The sequence below is a fragment of the Cryptomeria japonica genome, chromosome 7 (genome assembly GCF_030272615.1).
Source record: "Cryptomeria japonica chromosome 7, Sugi_1.0, whole genome shotgun sequence".
Lineage (NCBI taxonomy): Eukaryota > Viridiplantae > Streptophyta > Pinopsida > Cupressales > Cupressaceae > Cryptomeria > Cryptomeria japonica.
In genome coordinates this window covers 616,536,431-616,556,379 of record NC_081411.1, presented here as the reverse complement: position 1 = coordinate 616,556,379, position 19,949 = coordinate 616,536,431, and the positions used below count along the sequence as shown (strand labels likewise).

General features: G+C 35.4%; 1 protein-coding gene across 2 annotated transcripts in view; it reads right to left on the bottom strand.

The window, feature by feature from the left end:
• The window catches only part of LOC131035831 (uncharacterized), a 198,350-nt gene that overhangs the window by 51,531 nt on the left and 126,870 nt on the right, over positions 1-19,949 (bottom strand). For both annotated transcript variants that reach the window (XR_009358328.1, XM_057967557.2), the window contains exon 13: positions 10,679-10,752. Coding sequence is in view for 1 of the 2 variants with exons in the window: in XM_057967557.2 (XP_057823540.2) it covers positions 10,679-10,752 (74 nt within the window). In the remaining variant the exon portion in view is untranslated. The remainder of the gene's footprint in view (positions 1-10,678; positions 10,753-19,949) is intronic.

The window sequence follows — 19,949 nt, the reverse complement described above, 5'->3', positions numbered from 1 at the left end:
TGTAATGTCCCCTACTTGATCTATTTCAATATATTAAAATTGATTGATATTCTTCAATTAGTTATTAACAAGTGCTTATCTATTTTCCTCATTAGATGATTAATATCATTAATAATATAGATATCAGACCCTGCTACTACTTCAGTTTTAAGGGAGAAGGGTTTACCTATGTTACCAAAGCGCTTAGAGACCAACTACAATAGGTTCCCTCAAAGTTTACAGATCCAAGCCCTTACCTATCTTGGGTCTATACCCTCAAGGCTTATGGGTCGCTGATCCCCACCCTATCTTGGGACTTAACCTATTGCTTGGATTTAGAATGCCCCTCTTTGGAAGATCTCATCCCCAACTTCTTAAATACGGAAAGTAATAACATGATTTAGACTATAAGTATATTATGAATATATATATGAAATTAAGTATGACTGTCATACATATTGCAGTCCATATTAGCATTACTATTAATTCTGCATAAGAACATTATTGGGCTTCATATATTAAGCATACTTATTAAGCACATCCCCGTGCATACCACCAAGAACACAAATGTTACTGCCTGTAACTTGATAACAATTCTGATCTAATCTGATCAATGGTGATCTCACTAGATGCTTTTGATTCCTTCCCTTTATATCTCTCAATTTGAGGGAGAGGTCACACCTCTTCATCATGTATGCCCTTTGGCAAGAGACATACCCTTTCACCATTAGCACCCTTTGAAAGAGTGCAACTCTTCATCATTTCTACCCTTTGAAAGGGACACAGTCTTTCATTATCAGATCTATACTTATTATTTAAATCAGATCTGCACTTCTCATTTTCCAAATTATCCCCCCTCTCAAATGAGGTTCTCTTCTCCCTTTTATATCTCATCGTTGAGGGAGTCGCAACTTTTCCTTTCAGGTCTTTTGACTTTTCATTAACTTAATTAATTTTTACTTAATTGTATTTAATTATATTATTTTACATTTTGATTTAATTTTTAATGTTTTAATTTTATTATTATTTTCTATTTCAAAGTGGGGACATTACACATCCTCTATCCACCATAAGCAATTTTTGGGAGAGCTAGCGCATTCGCTGCAAAACAAAGGCATCAACCAGCAATTTTCTCAAGGAGAGAATCCCAGGCAATGATGTCCATCACGCCCTAAATAACTCCATCGCTTGACCTTTATTATAAAAGCTAACATATTATTTATATATTAATAAATTAAAATTAAAATTCTGAATATACCTATGTTTTAATATTTTTAAATTTATTATAAAGTATTCAAATTTAATAATATTGTTTTATTTTTTATAGTTTTAATTTAATAAGCCTAAAATATTTCTATTAATTTTAAATTTAATATAATATTATTTTATTCTAATAAACAATACATTTGACTATATTATTTTATAATTTAATTTAATTTCAAATCTATTGGGGGACTTCGTGCAGATATATATATTATATATTTATAGATTTGTGATTTTTACATGTTTTTTGTACCAACGAACCCAATCCCCAAAACAGAAATTTAGTCGAACCCACGAACCGAACCCTTGAACCCAAACGCGAACCAGTACCAGAACTAGCAACTTAGCTAAAGCAACAAAGCAAGTCTTGAAATACACCTATGATATAGTGTTGCATGACCTGGAATATAAACAAAATGAACATTTTCTTTGACAAAATACACAGGATGCAAATAATAAAGGTTCTTTGGATGACAAGCAGTCTACTTTGAACCTTGTTTTCTTCTTGGGATCCGCTCTAATATCATGTGGGAGTAAAAATAAAACCATTGTTGCTCACTCTTCCACAAAAGCAAGAATATTGTGCTATAGGTGGATCTGTTTGCAAAGCAATATCATTACTTTGCATCTTGATAGGAATGTGTGTGCCTCAAATCCAACTTGAAGTTTTGTTTTGCAGAAGTCAAGGACTGTCGAATCTTGTTTGTAATTTAGTTTTTCATAAGCACACCAAAAAAATTGAGCTTCAATGCCACTACATCCACAAACATGTGCTACAACATAATATTCAAATCCAATTTTGTTCCACTTGAGAGCAATATGTTGACATTTTAGCAATTATTTTTCAACAATGAAGTTCAAAGCTTTTAGACACTTGCTCTCAAGAAAATGATGTAGTAAGGGGGGGCTTGCTGGTATAATATAATAATAGTAAGATATTGCATCATAATAGATGCATTCACTTTTGTTAATAGATAATAATAAAATTAATATTATTATTACTTATAATGATTTTTTATTTTCACTAACAAAGGAATTGGTTAGTAGATGTCTATGGTTGGTTGGAATGTAACCAAACACCCTTTGTGTATATATGCAACCTTTCAATCAATAATACAATGCTGATTGATTGCTTCTCATAACTCTATTACTAACTACTAATATATATTTATTTGAATAGGTTTATTTGCGTGATTTAAATTATAAAAATTAGTATAAAGCAGGCCACCTGTAATGTCTGTGTACAAAGCCTTATCCTACTAATAAATTTTCAACACCAACAGATGTTTTCAGTCACAAAAATATTTATTGGATGGACAATTAGGGTGTATACTCTACTTTTAAAGCTTTGAGTGTTGCTCTTTTGCTGAATGCCTTTTGAAAACATCCTATATATGTCCATTTTTTGAATTTATTCATTTACTTCAGGCTTTTCTATTTCCCTGTTTCTGGCTTGCATTTCAATTGGCATTTCCATTATTAAAACATATGTTTCCAAGTTCTATAAAAGCTTAACAATAAAATTCTGATAAGCTAAGCAATTTGTTATCTCTTAAACGAGCATCATTATTTTGTACTAGTTATTTCATATCCTATTTTGTAAATAGTCATGATTGCATGGTAGGGGAAGAACTAATTAAATAGCTAAACTAGCAAATTGCCAAGTTGGTAATCACCTAGCATGCAATCACAAATTATATATTTTTTGAGAGTGAGATCCCTATCATTGAGGAATCTATGTACAAGAAAGTAAGAACCATTTCAGAAATGGCCTGTGTAACGGCTCTCTTTCTGGAGATGTTTTACAAGTCTTGGCCCTATTTTGTAGGGAAAACTAAAACAACAGAAAAAGCAATAGAAGCATATTTTATGACAAGAAAAAGACAAAAAAGTGTTTGTAATATACAACCACCTGTTGATGGGTGTTTTGCGACCACACCAACACAGATAAAGATGCCAAAGACACTTTATCCTCTCATGAGCAAAATCGCCTTTTATGCTAAGATTGCAAAAGTTCATAAAAGTGATTCTAAGGTTCCTACGCAAACTTGTGACTTTATGATGGATATAGCTCATTTGGTATGATTTATGTTGGTAATCCAAGAGGGCCTTACGCTTTTGTTGTTCTTCGATCACAGTGAGGACTTGGAATGATGCACTCTCCAAGAATGTATGATACGAAAGATATAGCAATGAAGGTTCTCCTTTTTTGGATTTTGGAACACGAAATTCTAAAAATAGAAAAAAAGGTTGGGTTAGGAATTCTACTATACTCCTAAGAATTCAAGAGACGGTGAATGATTAGGTGAAATCAACCACACTTAGGTTCGCCAAAAGAAACAACTAGACAAAGTGGGTGCAATCTTCAAAGGTTGTGCTTATGATTTTCATACCTTAAATAATTACCATCAGAATGAACAATATTTATCTAAGGATAGAAGTTAAACATACACGAAAAACAAGGTTAGACTAACCTTACACGATGAAAAGAAATCATCTATTCATCAAAGGTATGAACAAAGGATTTCACCACTAACCAACACTATCAGATCTTTCATTCACTAAATGGCTTTGAAAGAAACAAATTCTACTTTACTTTAAAGGATAGGAAACCATGCAACTTCAAGATAACACAAATATTCACCAATGAATGAACTATTATTATCTTGATAGTATCTTAGCAACAATTTCACGATATCTCTCCTTATTAAAAATGAGGGGGGTAAATCCCTTTATATAGGCCTCCAAAAGGCAATGAGAGAAAACCCTAATTAGGGTTTCAAAGCCAATGACCACCTTTTATGCAAAAAGAACTAGAGTAAGGAACCAATAACTAGATGTCAACTAAGCATCAAACAACTTGTCATCTAGAAATGTCTCTTATCTCTCTTTGTTGGCAAATTCAATGAATCTAGACATCACTATCTTGAGTTCATCCACGAAGATGCATGATACAATGTCAGGCTTGTACACCATGAATATTGTATCCTTTTCACATTGGCTGAGAGTCCTCCCCCATGCTGGCTTGAGTACCTGAATCTTGTTCATGGAATTGATGAATATGGAAATGTCATCCAAGCGACTCTTCGAGAAAGAACTCATGTCCATGAAAAGGTATTCCTTGACCTTACTCTTCAAATTATTCGTAGTCATCTCCTTATCTCCCATTTCTTGCACAAACAATGTCTCCATTAAGGAGAGGATTTCCATCTGAATTTCTTTGAGATCCTCCTTAGCCGAGCTAATTCTTCATTTGATTTCTCGAAGGCTTCCTTTCCTAATATCACTGCGTGGTACCATATGGAGAAGTCATATGCTTCCTTTTCCACCTGATCACTCCTTCCATCAATGTGTCTCAAGGATTCTCCATCAATGCTCCTAGGCGTGGGATAGTCTTGTCTTGGTAGATATGAGTGTCCTCCCAAGGGTGATCAATATCTTGGATTAAACTAAGGATGGCCAAAATCCTATTATACATTTGCACTAAGTCCTCAATGAATGTATCTGCCTCCTTGTGAACTTTGTTCAGCTGGTCTTTAGTTCCCTCAGCAATCACCTTCATTTCTTCAAGGCCTTCAACTGGTTCCCTTGGAAGGGCAGTGGGTGGAACAAATGTCTCATCTTCCTATCTAACTTGCTTCATTAGGCATTGCACATATCCACCTAAGGCTTTATAATCAGTCTTCAGCCTTTTGTACTTTTCTTCCAATCTCCTAATTTGATCTTTCAATGTTTGAGTGGAATCATCAAAATCTTCAATGACTTGGGCTCTTGAAGTAGGTCCTAAATCAATCTATGTTACATCATACTCCTCTGGAGTGATCTCATCCCTTGTCTTGTCTACTCTAGGAACAACAACATGTAGAATTCTTGATCCTAATTTTCCTCTTATCATCTGAGAGAGCTTCTTCATTGTCTTCTTTTCTTCTGGCTTATTTATCCAACTAAGGAGTTCTTCCAATTTTGTTGCCGGATAACCATCATCTCCTGGATCTTTTCTCATTTGGCCCTCTAGCACACTGGTACTTCTGACGATTGACTATGCACTTTCATTTGTTCTTGTTATCCTGGCAAAGTTTCATTCTCAAGACAATCTTCGCTAGGAAGGGGAAAATTGGGGTCCCTCAAGCCTTCCACTTCCACTGTAATACCGTATTAATCAAAGAAATTTATGATGTCCAAATCTTTATCCTGAAGGATTCCTATTCTATGTTTTCTTGGTGGGGAAGTTCCATGGAAGCATTTCCACTCTTCTTGTCAAGTACACTAGACTCAATCTCCATTTGGCTTTTAGTCCTGGGACGAGATATCTTTTCTCCTGTAAATAGGTCCACTTCTTCTACACTTGGAGAATTGTTTGGTGATGGCTGAGGTGTCACTATCTTCCGCTTCTTCAAGTTTGGTCCTTGGTGCATTTTATTTCTTTTCCTTCCTTGAACTTGGACTTTCGGCAATCTACTTGCCTTTCCTTTGACTTTTATCTTCCTGTTGGCCCTGTTCATGCTCATCCACATCATCCTGTGTTCCCTCAATAATTCCATCCTGAGTAGATCGTGCTTCAGGATCGCCCATCAAATCATATGTCAATTGGGTACCTAGGGCTTGGAATCTACTAACCTGCCTATCAATCCAAATCTTGGTTCTTTTAGTCACTTGTCTTGTTAAAGAATCAAGATCGGATATCTCTGGATCAGTCCAATTTGGTGGGAAAACGGGCTTGTTCTTTTCTCTCTCAAAGTCTAGGTGCACTCTATTTTCACCCTCTCCTAATTGATCAGGCACTTAGAAGAGTTCACACATTCGCACTAGCTTCACCAATAATCTAGAAAACATTCTTCTTCTAATATCAAAATCATCTATGGCATTTGCCCAATAATCTTCCAGGTGTTCTCCATGTCGACGTCTCCAACCATCTGTCATCCTGATCTTGTTATATGGATCAAAGTTTGCCCTTGCTATGTATGTGGGGAGCTGGTAGAACTACAACTCAATTGACTTTTCTACTACTGAAAGTGACGGACAAACTTCATATGCATCTCCCATGATGAAGGGAAATTGCAATCCTTGCTTTTCTTCTTCTTCTAAATTTTGTCATATATTTTCAACTATCTTGTTAGCTCCAGTAGGACTATTTTATCTTTTGGGTACCTTGGTAGCCAAAGAGGATTGCCATCAAACCCTTGGACTCTAATATACGTGAACCTAGGAAATTGGATGAACCATGCACCATACTTTTCCACTAAATTTCTAGCCTTTAAGGATTTGTGAAAACCTCCTTGCAGACTCCGAACAATATGCATTGAAAATGCATCGTTCACTCTCTTGTAATGACTAGTGTTGGTCACTTGTAACTGAAGAAAGCATTCGTATACTTTGAACTTTCCTTCACCTTGTCCAATCGGTCCCTGGCATATGGGTCCATCATACTTCCGAATTCTGGCAATCAAGTAGACTAAGTATGAACACATGTAGAAAGAATGAGTTTGCTCCAAGTTCCTCAGATGCTTATCCAAGTTGTCACTTATCAATCTAGACCAATCTATAGTTCTGATTCCCTGTATAACTTTTGCAATGTAGAAGAACATCCATGGTTCATAGGCGTAGGCATGTTGACTTCCCATGAGTCTGTTCATCAAGACCACCAGATCATCGTACTCCTGCCTGAAGTCCATTCTGATGAGTTTTTTGGCAGTTTAAAATGATGAGGCTTAGACTTCTCCATCCACTTGCGGCTAACAGTAGTTGCACATTCATCTACTCCTACGTGGTAGAACTTCAATGCTTTATCTTTATTCTTATAGTCCACAGAACAGTATGTGGTAATTCCAAATGCATCTGAGATCACTCCCGGAGTGAGGTTAGCCAGTAACTTGTTGTCAAGAGTTGTGATCGTTCTTCTCTCTGGATCGCAGTGTTTTGCACATTCAATGATCAATTCTAGACATTGGATGGAAGGAGGAAATCCAACTGCATGGACGATTCCACTCTGAACCATTGTTCGCACCACTGCTAAAGGAACTACGCCATCATGCCCAAACATCCCTCGCCTGAAATCTTCTAAGTCAAATGTCCCCAAGTTGACGTCGCCAACATTTCCCCACTTTGATTGAATTTTGGACTCAGGGAAAAACTTTTATCTCATCCTTGATCAATGCCTGTCTGGACTCAACTGCAATCCTAACTTCCAGCATTCAATTTCCTAGAATTCCAAGGATAAATAATGTTAAATTATTTCCTTTCTAAACATGGAAATTTTATCAATCCATTCTATAGTTTAATCTATCGTCACAAGGATTAATAAAATATAAATTCAAAATTCTTGACTACAAGGAAAAATGAACAAGCCTGTAGCGTGATTTTGGCTAGAATGACTGCATAACTAGAATTCCAAAAAATATAAATAAATAACTAACCTTGCCAGGAAGGAATTCCAAAATTAAAATAATGAAGGAAAAAAATGCCTTAGTCAAATTCGCTCCAAATTATCCTTCTCTCCAAAGTCGCACCTGCTCTTCTGGCTATGAATTCCCAAGTTGTGAGGTTAAAATGAATTATCAACTTACCTTTATAGGTAATTTTGCCTCTTGAATTCACACCTCTTCACCTTATTAGTCTACCAAAGGAGAAAACAATTAGTTTCATTTAGGGTTAATCACTTTTGTTCCAAAAAAACTAATTAATTTTCCCCATGTGTGAACCCCGCGCCCCAAAATCATTAAAAAAGAATTAAAATATTAAATATTTATTGCTCCACGTTTCATATCTTCCTTGGGGGGGGTAGGCATGATGAAGGGTTTTGTCCTTGTGGAAAATTCCTCCTCAGAGAAGAATTTGCACTCCTAAGGGGGTGGGTGAATCAATATAACAAGTTTTACAAATTTAACTTTATTAATCACAATAAGATTATTCACAGACTTTCAAAACACATGCACATAAGAACACAATAACACAATGTTTTACGTGGAAACCCAAATGGGAGAAAACAACGGTAAATCAATGCTTTTATATTATTCTTCTTTTACAATGTTTGTAGGCACCAACCCCTAAGTTTGTTTGTGAGCACCAACCCACTGGAAGCAACTCAGAGACACCAATCTCTTATTTGATAGGCACCGACCTACAAATTCTTCAATGGATGATATTGTTCTCCCTTCCTCACAAATTTGAATACAAATTGTAATCTTTCCTTTACAAATCTGATCAATCTTATGTACTATTCTTTCTTCAAAAATCTGATCAAAAATCAAGCAATAAACTTCTTCCACAAATCTGATTACAAGAATACAGTATTTGTTTAGAAGACTGATCATAAATATAATAATATCTCCCCTCAAAATCTGATCACAAATGTGGCTATGTCTTTCCTCAAATTTCTACTCTATAGTAATGCAATATATGTTCTCTTTACAGTCTACTTATCCTCTTCTCTATAGATCTGCAATTAACTTTTCTTCAATTTCTGCAGAGACTCCTCCATATTTGCATGAATACTTCTCCCAAACCTGCTATAGATTCTCTTCAATAAGTCTGATTTATTATCTTCATTCACAGCCCTCTTATAATCAGGTACATGTATGTGAAAAGTTTGTCTTCAAGGAGCATACATATAGCCACACACTTGCATATATCTTCTCCTAAATCTGGTACAATGTCTTAATCTGCAGCCTTCCTATAATCTGGTATAGAAAATGACTGTCTTCAAAAACATACACACAGCCACTCACACATGTATCTCACACCAATCAATGAATTATATCTTCTCTTTATATACTTCATATGTCCTTTCATAGAAAGGTTGTGTCTTCTCTTTAATGTTAAACCATTTAATTTTTTATATTAACTCACACCTCTTCATATAATATTATTTCATTGTATCTTTTTAATAACCATAAAACTCCATTTCATAATCGTATCATTTTCTCCTAAACTCATGCCTTTTCCTTAACAAAGTCAAATCACACTTCATTATTTCTGGCTTTTTATTACCCAGCATATTCGTAATGCAAACTGGTCAGCATCTTCTTAATGAATCACACCTTTTGGAAGTTTATTTATTTTCTCTAAAACACATCCCATGCTAATCCTAGCTTTATCTAAGACAAAGTTAGGTTTTGTTTTTTCTTTGAATAAGATAAATTAAATTTTGTCTCTTAAGTCTTATGGCACCGCATAATATAAATCACCATCTCTTTCTTTTAATTTAAACCAATCGCCACCTTGTCTTTTAGTCTAAATATTAATCCTGATTGCTGCTTTTTGAGACTTTTAATCGCTGCATACTTCCATGAATAAGACAGATAGTTTTGTCTTTCTTTTTAGTTTTGTCTTATCTGTAATTTGTCTTTCGTGGTTTTGTCTTATTTTATTTTTTTGTCATATGTGCTATACGTATTAAACTTGCTGCATATAATATATCGTTTTGTTTTGTTTGTTCTTTGACTCTTTATTATTAACAAGTAATCATTGCTGACTTACTTTATATCTGCCATGTTAACAAGTAATCATTGCTGACTCGTTTTGTTTTGTTTGTTCTCTGACTCTTTTATCACAAGCCTCTTTTTTCAGAACCGGCAAGAGAGAAACCCTAAAATTGATGATGTTTAGTTTATTTGCATTGCCCTTTAATGCTTGAAATTGTCAGTCACAAAGATACTACAAAGAAACCTAAAGCAAATGATCAGGTGAGTGAAAATGAGGGGGGTCCCCATTTGCAATGGGGCGATGTGTGAAAAGGTCACAACACCACCTAAATAATTATATGAAAGCGCTCATCAGTCCAAGGCTTGAAGATAGCTGACATAAACCTCAAGACTGGGATAAGTACGACTAGACCAAAATCACATATTTAAGCTCATACATATTTCCCTCTGCCAGAGACAGCATAAATTGACCCAAGAAAAGATAATCTGCCTAAGAAAATCAGTACCTCTAACAAAAACCCTATGCAACACTGTGCATCATGATACAACATTAAAGTATTATGGTCTTCATATGAATAGAAGTCAATACCAAAAAAATTACAAACGAGTGTACAACAAACACTAAGAACCATCTTTTGATAATAATATTTTACCAGAATGATTACTGCAGTGCACATAAAAAGGAGAATGGCTGAGGAAGTGTTAATACATTTTTTAATGAACAACGAATAATACTCAAAGACTGGAGAATCAATTTCTTTTTGTATTAAATGTACACAACCATAAAAGCATGCTCATTATGTTGTCCACAAGCTTCAGTACTCAATTCCTTGGACAAAGGAATCCATTTCTAGCTAATAATGTTCATTATTAACAATTCAACCAAGCACTATGAAGCAGAGCATTTAGTGAGTTAGTAAAAATCCAAGGAGAATTAAACTCCTGAGGTTGTCTAGGATAAAAAATAAAAAAAGGAAATGCAAATATAACATAAAAGAGCAAGCTTTAAAACATACTTTGAAATGCACGATGCATAAATCCAGTACCACGTGTATCAGCACTAAACACACTTCGATATCCAACAAGTCCTCTGAAAACATCACAATTAAATATTTATTAGTTCCTAAGCATTTCTTATTCATGTTAGCAAATGAATATGTACAACTTATGTGGTTAATTTGGGTGCATCCACTGCTTATTCAGTGTATCTAAATGAAATGAAAACCAAACTGATAGAAGTGAACTTTCTAATGTCTTGTCTATTTAGTTAATTCGTTTATGTTTTTGCTCACAATCTATTTTATTATCGAACTTGATAATATTCATTTCCTAGAATCCAACCATTTCTTGCAAGCCTCAATTCCACTGTTACTACTTGTCTTAGCATCTGTAATGATACTTTTTTCTGAGTATAAAATTGGGTAGATTTAACATATCACAGTTACTTTTATATGGCAGCAGATTTATTAGTGTTATTATCTAATTTTAAATATTATAAAGTATATCTATAATTAGATATAAATGCACAAAAACATTTATTAACTAGTTGAAGACTTAAACACATTATGATTACCGTCATTAATTTTATATTGACATCCAACAATATGAACATTATCATAAAGGAATAAATAACATCTTTAGAGAATTTAATTAAATCAACTCCATCTCATTTATTTATAGTTAAAAATATCTATGAATAATAATAAATTTAGTCCTTATTTGAATCAAAACACTTGGAAAGGCCACTCTCACCCTATAAAGATTTTAGTGGCATTGGTCCTCATAGTTACAACACATTTCAGAGAACCTACGTAAAAACACACTATGTGCTTACACACCATGTTTATGCACCAAAGTCTTGGCCAAGACAATTTTGAGTGTACTTGGTACCCCAAGTTGGACATACTCTATGTGCCCCCTCCTCCAATGTCCATAGCCAACCAAACCACCTTCCGTAAATACTCTATGTACCCTGAGTTTATGTAAACTCTTTATTATTGCTCATTTTAACCGAAGGAGAATAATATCCTTTATTTTGCTATCTCCCTTTTAATTTTAAAGGTTTATTTCATGAAAAAATAACATTCTTTTACTTTGACGGAAAACTCCCATAACAACATCTATTATCAATTTATCAATAACAAACATGATGAGTATATCTCAAGAACAAGTCAATGTATCATTTATATTTTTGCATTTTAAAAAAAATATTGATGATATGCCTGGATTATAAATTGCGACTTAAGGGGCCAATACTATTCCTCCAATTTATTTATCAAAGCAGCCATCAAACCCATTATTTGTTTTTCTTATTTTGATCTTAAAATTGTTGAATATTTTGTCGTTGATGTCAAAGGTGATGTTTGAGGAATGTTATGCAGGTTCAACCGTTGACAATATTGTCTTCGGAATTTTTGATGAAAAGGGACAAATTGATGAAGAAATGAATAATCGCCAAAATTCATGACCTTCAGAAAGGAGACGTGCGTGTGGAGATTTGGAATCGGGTTGTTTGCTAGGATGTGTTTCATTCCTTTCCACTCAAGAGGCTACAGTTCTCCTAAATTATTGAAGTCTTCTAGCCGTATTATTCATTCACTCTTTCTATTTTTGGTGAAATGACTTAAGGTGCTATTATCAAATGTGAGTGGGATGTTTTTGTTTTAATGTCTGACGGAAGTCAGATCAAAATTTGGAAAGTTCTTAGTGGCATTGATTCCTTCTTAGTGGCACAGGGCTTATCTCTGCAACTCTTGGTCGCATTCTTCTATTTTTGGAAGGCTCAAGAACCATTTTCTGAGCGGATTTTTAATGTTTTGGTAATGGTTTTCTGAGTGCAGCAGCATCAGATTTTCATAATATTTTGGTAACGGTTTTCTAAGTGCAGCAGCATCAGATTCTTATAACGTTTTTGCATTAAAATTGGGAGAATCGTATTGAATTAAAAACTTTTGATACATATACTTCAGTGTTTTGTTTCTTCTTAGTGTGTTCTTAATATATTTGTTGAGTATGATGAGGGGAATCAAGCAATCTTTGACGTTTTGAGCAGCCAATACTGAGGATTGTTGGTCATAGCCCTTAGCTGTAGCTGTCTGCATGAGATTTGTGATGATTTTACGTTTTGATCTAAGGATATACCTTGCTGCCTAAGTCAATATTTTGTGTCATCTGTTTTGATTTCATTCATCTGAACATGGCCTCTTTTGAAGCTATTTGCAGTCCTTGACTGGTTAGTATAATGAAGGGAGTGCTGAGTAAATTTTCTATAGTGATTGAAGTACTGAGTGGGTTCTAAAAGGTGTTTCTAAGTTTCTGCTGTCGAATTTCTGTGATAACTGAAGTCGATGCTTCAGCTGAATGAAGTTGGTGCTTCAAGAAGAGTTGGTGCTCACTTATGTAATCTGGTTTGGTATCCATTTCATGAATGAAACCTATTGATCTGCCGTGGTTTTTTTACCCGAAAGGGTTTTCCACATGAAATTTGTTGTTCTCCTTGTTGATGTTTGCTCTCTCTATTCTATCTCTTGTTTATGTGGTTTCAAACTTTCATATGTTTAAAAGTTCAAAATATTGATTCAGCGCCCCGCCCCCCCACCCCAACCAGTATTTTCTGTGTGCTCTTCAAAAATCACTTTTCATGTTTCAAACCATAAAAGCATAAATGAGTTTTGAATCTTAAAACCTATTTTACCCCAAGTTTCTGGGACAGAGACGGCAGGGGACGGGGCTACGCATTTCCGGGACTGTGATTTATTTTGCCAATTTTGGGGACAGCTATATAAAACTTAGGAAAAATTAAAATATTCATATGAAAACATGGATAAAGCATGCACATATACATTATAGAACCTTAACACATAAGAACTATGTAATGTCCCCACTTCTCTAGTTGTCGTCCAGATGCTTAGGTTCACCTGTCACCCATCTCCACAGGTGAAATTCAGTGTGGGGAGATGATTTGCTAGCCAAAGGGGACAATTGCTTAGACATAATTTGCTTTGGTGAGCCATTAATAATAAAACTTTATAATTTTATGTTATAAAGTTAATAAAAAGTAACTTAATAGGTTACTTTATGATGAAATAAGTAACTTTATATTTAAAGTTGCATTGCACTTTTCCCTAGGAGGTGAATAACTTAAAAGGTGGTCAAAAATTACATGATGAAGTCTACCCTCAAGGCTGGGCGCTCAATTGGAGGGAAAAAAATTCCTTGGCATCTTTGGAGATGCCTCTTTTGTAGTTCGATAGGTTTTGGAGTGCTTTTATTCGAGGCGATTCATTTTGGGGACATCTCAATTTCATTTTTTATGATTTCTTCCTTGTTTGCACGATTTGCAGCAGAGGTTCCAGGTTTGGGAACCATAAGAGGGCGAAAATCCTCCATTTGCTGAAGGTGTGGACAATACCCCACCCTCCTAGCACCCCACGGCAGCATATAAAAGTTAGAAATCGACCATCAAGGGTCAAGGATAGCAGTATTACCTCCTTATTAGCATTGGCTGGTCTGAGATAACAGATCTGGGCAATTTGCAGGTCACTTTCAGCAGTTTCAGTGATAATTAGTGCAGGCCGTACTTCCTACACCTAGCCGTACCTCTCCAATCTGCCTGTGGAAGCCAATAAAATAATTGAGAGGGTTTCAGCTTGGTCTTACTGCTCAGAATTCATTGCCAGCGGCCTATAAGAGGAAACCATGGGTTTATTTAGAAGGATTACACCAAATTGGAGCTATATCAGCAAATTAGAAGGAAATATTGGGGCAGATTGTTGATCTCTCATGGCAAGGTTTCAGAATAAGTATCAGGATTGCCTATTATTCATTCATTTGTTTTTGTTAAATATTGTCTAGAAGAATAAAGTGTATTGGAGCTGTTTCTACATATTGGAAGCTCCTGTAGCAGTGCATTCATTCAATAAAGTCAATTCGGAGCCCATTCAGGCAAGCATTGGACTAGTGGTAGGCCAACTCTGGCTTTGATGTTTCTATATCTGATTTCAGATGTTTGATAATTTGCTGTCAATAAATTAGTCAATTCTAAGTTCCTATTTCAGTATTAGTTCTTTCTTGCATTGCAATTATATTTCATTTTGGTTTTCAAATTCCAAGCACAAAACTCCAAAAAAGTATAAAACCTCAAAATTGTCAAAAAAATTTCAAACAAATTCCCGCTGCCAAAGATTCAATTTGCAACAAACCAATCAGATTTGAGCATAGTCCTAAATGGCATCTTTCAAACTAGAAGATTTCTTATGCCAAATTTGTGTTAAATTGAAAGTCAAAGTCATATTGCTTATAGAATTCATTGTCAAAATTCACTGTCAATATGCAGAATTTATGGGGACGTCCCCCAGGGACGCCTGAAAAAAAAACCAGGGATGTGTCCCCAGGTAACGTAGCTTAAAACCAGCTCTTCAAAGTCATGGAATTCACAGCCAGCAAAGTATAACACAAAATAAACAAACTATCCAGCTTTTTTTGTTCTCATTCATGCAAGAGTCAGGAGAAATTCCAGAATTTTATTCTGGATTCCTTGCATTTTCTGGAGTTGGATGGCTAAATCCCTGTTTCACTGTCCTGTTTTCTAGCCATGCCAAACCATGAAAAAGAGGTGGTGTTGATAAATGTTTTCCCTGTGTAGCAAATATAGTTACAAGATATGGAATCAATGTTCAGAGGAAAAGGTGGAGGTTTGGGAATTTTGAGATTTCAAATACATGACAGAAACTCTACACATCTGCTTTGGTTTTGCCTTTAGTCACTTGATTATAGTTCAAATTTAGATCGCAAAACAATAACATTACAAAAAAGTCAATAAATAAAGGTGCAATCCATTTTCATATAAAGAGTCATATATTTCATAAGAACTTAATATTTGAAATTAAAATATACATATGGATCCTCTGTTATGTTTCCAAATGAAAATTCTTAACTGTAAACGTTTTTATATGACGTATATTTTATACTTTTAAGTTTTTAACAGTTATAATTATTATGTATTATTAATATATCCAAATGTTCACTATCACGTGCATAAGTGTCCTTGGAATCCTAGGAAAGCATCCCAAAGTTTCTTGCATATTGGCGACAGAAGGATAGTTACAAAACATTGCTGGGTTTTCCCCTGTCCAAAAATGACCTTGTATGATCCCGAAAATCAACAAAATTCTATTGAATCATCAGCTTTACTTTGTTCATGAGACTTATAAAGGACTTTAAATATGCTTCCAATCTCATTAAGACATTACTGATCAAGGAAGACACGATGAGTCAGATCCAACATGGGGAAATAGGTGCACTAGGACCAAAGTTGATTCAAACATCATGTATAAACACCGTTGGAATAAGTTGTAGTTTCGATTCAGGAAAAATTGCTGTGAAAGGAAAGAAATTGTAGCATATTCAAGAATAGTTCCCTCTCTATTAAAGATGTTTGCAACAAAATTGAAGTAGACCTTTGTGAATTCTTGAAAACAATAATTCTATCTTCTTGTTGAAAGGACTACACTCCCTAGAACTATGAGATTTCTAAGAGATGGAAGTTGTTGAAGGTTCTCCGTGGTACTTCAGCTCCACAGAAGCAAAGTATAGGCATGAACTATGCAGGACAGCAAAATGAATGGCCCTACCAAGAGGAAGAATGAAGCTTAACTTTAATGGGGCCTCCCAAGGCAATCCCAAGGTATCTACTGCTGGTTGCATAATCAGGAATAGAACAGGAATCTTTGTATGGGCGTCTTCAAACATATTGGTGCCAACAAAGAAGTAGAGCTCGAAGCATCACATAAAGGTTTGAACATATGCATTTTAAAGAAGATTGATAGTGTAGATATTGAGGGTGATTCCATGATTTGAATAAATGTTATCAAAGCAAAGAAGCTGCAAAATTGGAAATTCAAGAAAAAAAGGTGGATTTCTCAATAAGGCATGTGTATCAAGAATCAAATTCGACAGCAGATTTTTCAGCAAATCACAGATGTGATCAATCTTACACCATCAAAACTTCAAATCCCCCTAAAACTTGGGACGGCCTGCAACAGATCATTAGTGTCGACCATATCTTAGGAGTTGATACTGCATAGCACTAAATTCTAAAAAAAATTGCAGGACAATCTTCCAAATAGAGAGGACATGATGCTCGCATGGAATCTCAAATAGGGCTGCCAATTGATACAGATCAAGAAGGAATACCATCATGAGAAAGGGTGGCAATATTGATAAAACTAAACCTAGGAAAGACGATCATGCTCACAAATACCATGGTTATAGTTTGTCACAAATGCATACCTAGGAAAGACAATGAAAAATTATAACCCTTTTCTCAAAGCGAAGTAGGTAACCTAGAGGACATTTTGAAACAATCCTTAACCAGCATTAGAAGCATTCAAAATAATTATATTTAAAATATAATCAATATTTTGAAGACACTAACAATTCAATTTAGTCCAACTTGACCAAAGAAGTGCAATCATGCACTTTGGTTAAGGGAGTTAAATAAACCTACCAACCCCTGGTATCAGGGCTGGCTAGAAGAAACATGAAAGACATAAATAAGATGTAAATTGCAAGAATGGGATCATATCAGAGCCCATGTTGCAAACACTGGGATCTCTAGTGTCGCTTGTGCCCTTGGTTGGTGTGAGGTGTATCGACCTTATGTTGTATGCTTGTCCTTCTTTTGTATGTGTTTGATTGAGGCATAGGATCTTGAAGATCTTAAAGACTCGTGTTCTCTTCTTTTGCGTATTCTTTTGAGCAAACCTTAATTGTGTGTAACGTGTGTGTTCACACCTTGCTTTCACCTTCGTGATGTTGGTGCTTTTTGAGTGATTATATGTGCTTGCTTTGAATCTGAAAGTACGAAATGTGTTTGTATTAAGATTATGATCTAGCTTAGTGTTGTCCACTTGAAGGACTTGTATGGTAGATGTTGAAGGCTTATTTTGTAGCAAACTGAACGATTATCACCCTTCCTCCTCTTTCTCTCTAGAAATTAAAATATTTGTTATATGTGTATTTATCTCTTATGTGAGTTTTCTTATTGCAAGAGAAAGGTTGTGACTTCTTGAACCCTTGTGTGAACCTTATGATGCTTTTGTGCTTCTAGGTAATAAGAGGGCTATGGGTTTAAAAGATCATAATGGTTATTGGGAGAAAAAAATTTATGTTTTTGTAAGAGGATTCTCCATGTGTATTGTAGGAGTAACATAATTAAATTATATCTTAAGTAATGTGCATTAATGTGCGAATAGTTGTTATGTGAAACTACCTTGTGGGTAAAAGAGGTATAAAAAGGGAACATGTTATAGTGGCTAAAGTGTATTAATGTGTTACATGAAAAATTGCTTTATGTGTTTCATTACACCGATTTGATTGAGGACCTATTTTAACATTGCTACACTGAACTTGCTTTTGGATATATATAATGACTTAGCTTGACTCAAGAGTGCAAAATGAAAAAGCTTGTTTGATGTGCATGCATTAATATATATTATTTAGTTGATAGTTCCTTGTTACCTTCTTATCGTACCTTAGGTTTTCAAAGAAAGGATGCATTGATTTAAATAGAATGTTTATAAAGCATATGAAATTGTATTTTCGCATTTTGACTTCTTATTGAAAGATGGAAGTCTTAAGCTTCGGAAAGAAAATTTGCATGTCTAGTAATGTGAATATGAATGCTTAGTGGAATTAGTGAAATATATAGAAATAAAGTTACTTCCTTATGAATTGTTTAGAATTTCAGTACTTGTATCTAGAATATACTTTCTTTAGTTATTCATGTGAAAAGCATAATTAACACCTCCTTTGAGTAGATGATAGCGTACTGAAAAGTACTCCCCGTAAATGTGACTAAACTAGTACTGGTGCTTTCTTTGTGTAATGTAAGAAACCCGTGCTTGCTTTATGTGCCCATGGGATGGTGAAGTAATCAACCATGGAGGATATGTTTACTTATGAGTATGGGAAAACCATATTGTTTATGAGATGTTGCTTATTTGTTACCCTACTGAGTACCAAACCTTGGTTTGTTGGTAATTCAGTATGTTGAGGGGTAGTATTAGAAGTCACCATTCCTTGAATAGTATGGATCGGCGTACGAGTAATGTCAGCGCGAAGCGACTTTAGCTTCTCTATTTTGAGGAAAAATATAGTTATATAATGAAACTGTATTAAAGGTGTACTCAATACTTTCCCTTTTTGATGAACTAATTTATAAGGTTTATGTGTGCCAACCTATTCCTCTCCTTTATTTGAGCATATTGATGGCAATTCTTGAGCATTGTGATGGTGTATTTTGGAGGATCTTTTGCCTTGTCTTCATGAAAGGTAGGTTTTGTCCACATGAGCTACCAGTTAGTAGGTGTTGGTAGACATGTGGGTGGACCTTAGCCATGTATACCTCTGGCTTACGACGAGTATCCTGTGAGGCACGTTGCTATGCGGGATGTGACCTGCACGTGCTTTTTTCCGTGAGGTACACTACCATGCGGGATACATCCATTGCGTGTCTTCTCCGCTCGGAGTATTGCCATGCCACGTGACGACGTGATGCGAGGTGATGTCGAGGTGCACACTGCCATGCCGTGTGGATGTGTGACTAGGCCGCACCACATGATGAGCTACTGCGACAGCTATACGATTGTTCCCTCCTTCCTCGTTGGTGGCTAGATGCTAGTCACATAGTGATGTTATGTGCAGTTGTGATATTCTTATTTATTTATTTCTGGACCAGCAATTTATTCTACTTTGACTTTGAAGGTTTAGCCACGATCTTATGATCTTTTGCTTCTTGATTTGGTGTTGCAAATTCCAAATTATTTTCTTGCCTTTAATCCTTTGTACTTTGGTGGCTAAACTGGTTTATCCTAATTGTTTTCCTATGTTGGTCTTGTGTTGAAATGTGAATTCCTCTCCAAGGATGTATGAGATGGTCTTGGTTGAGTGTGTACGAGGAAGTAGACTTAGGGAACCTTGAGGATGGGGGTATGTGAGGTTGTGGTGCAGCTAGGATTCACTACCTACCTATGTGTGGTGACTATCTCTTGGAGGCTAACCACCATACTCAACAAGGGATGTTCACGAAGGTCTTGTATGGAAGGTAGCACCACTATGGTGTACCCTAGCACCATCAAACCCTTGAGTGAGATGTTGGATATTTATGATCATGTTATTGTTCTGAGATCAGGCACAGAGATGTCGATCGTGCATGTTATCTTTGACCGAGCATTAGACATGCTCACATGTGGCCTTTTCAGTTGTGCATTCCAGTTATATGGATGG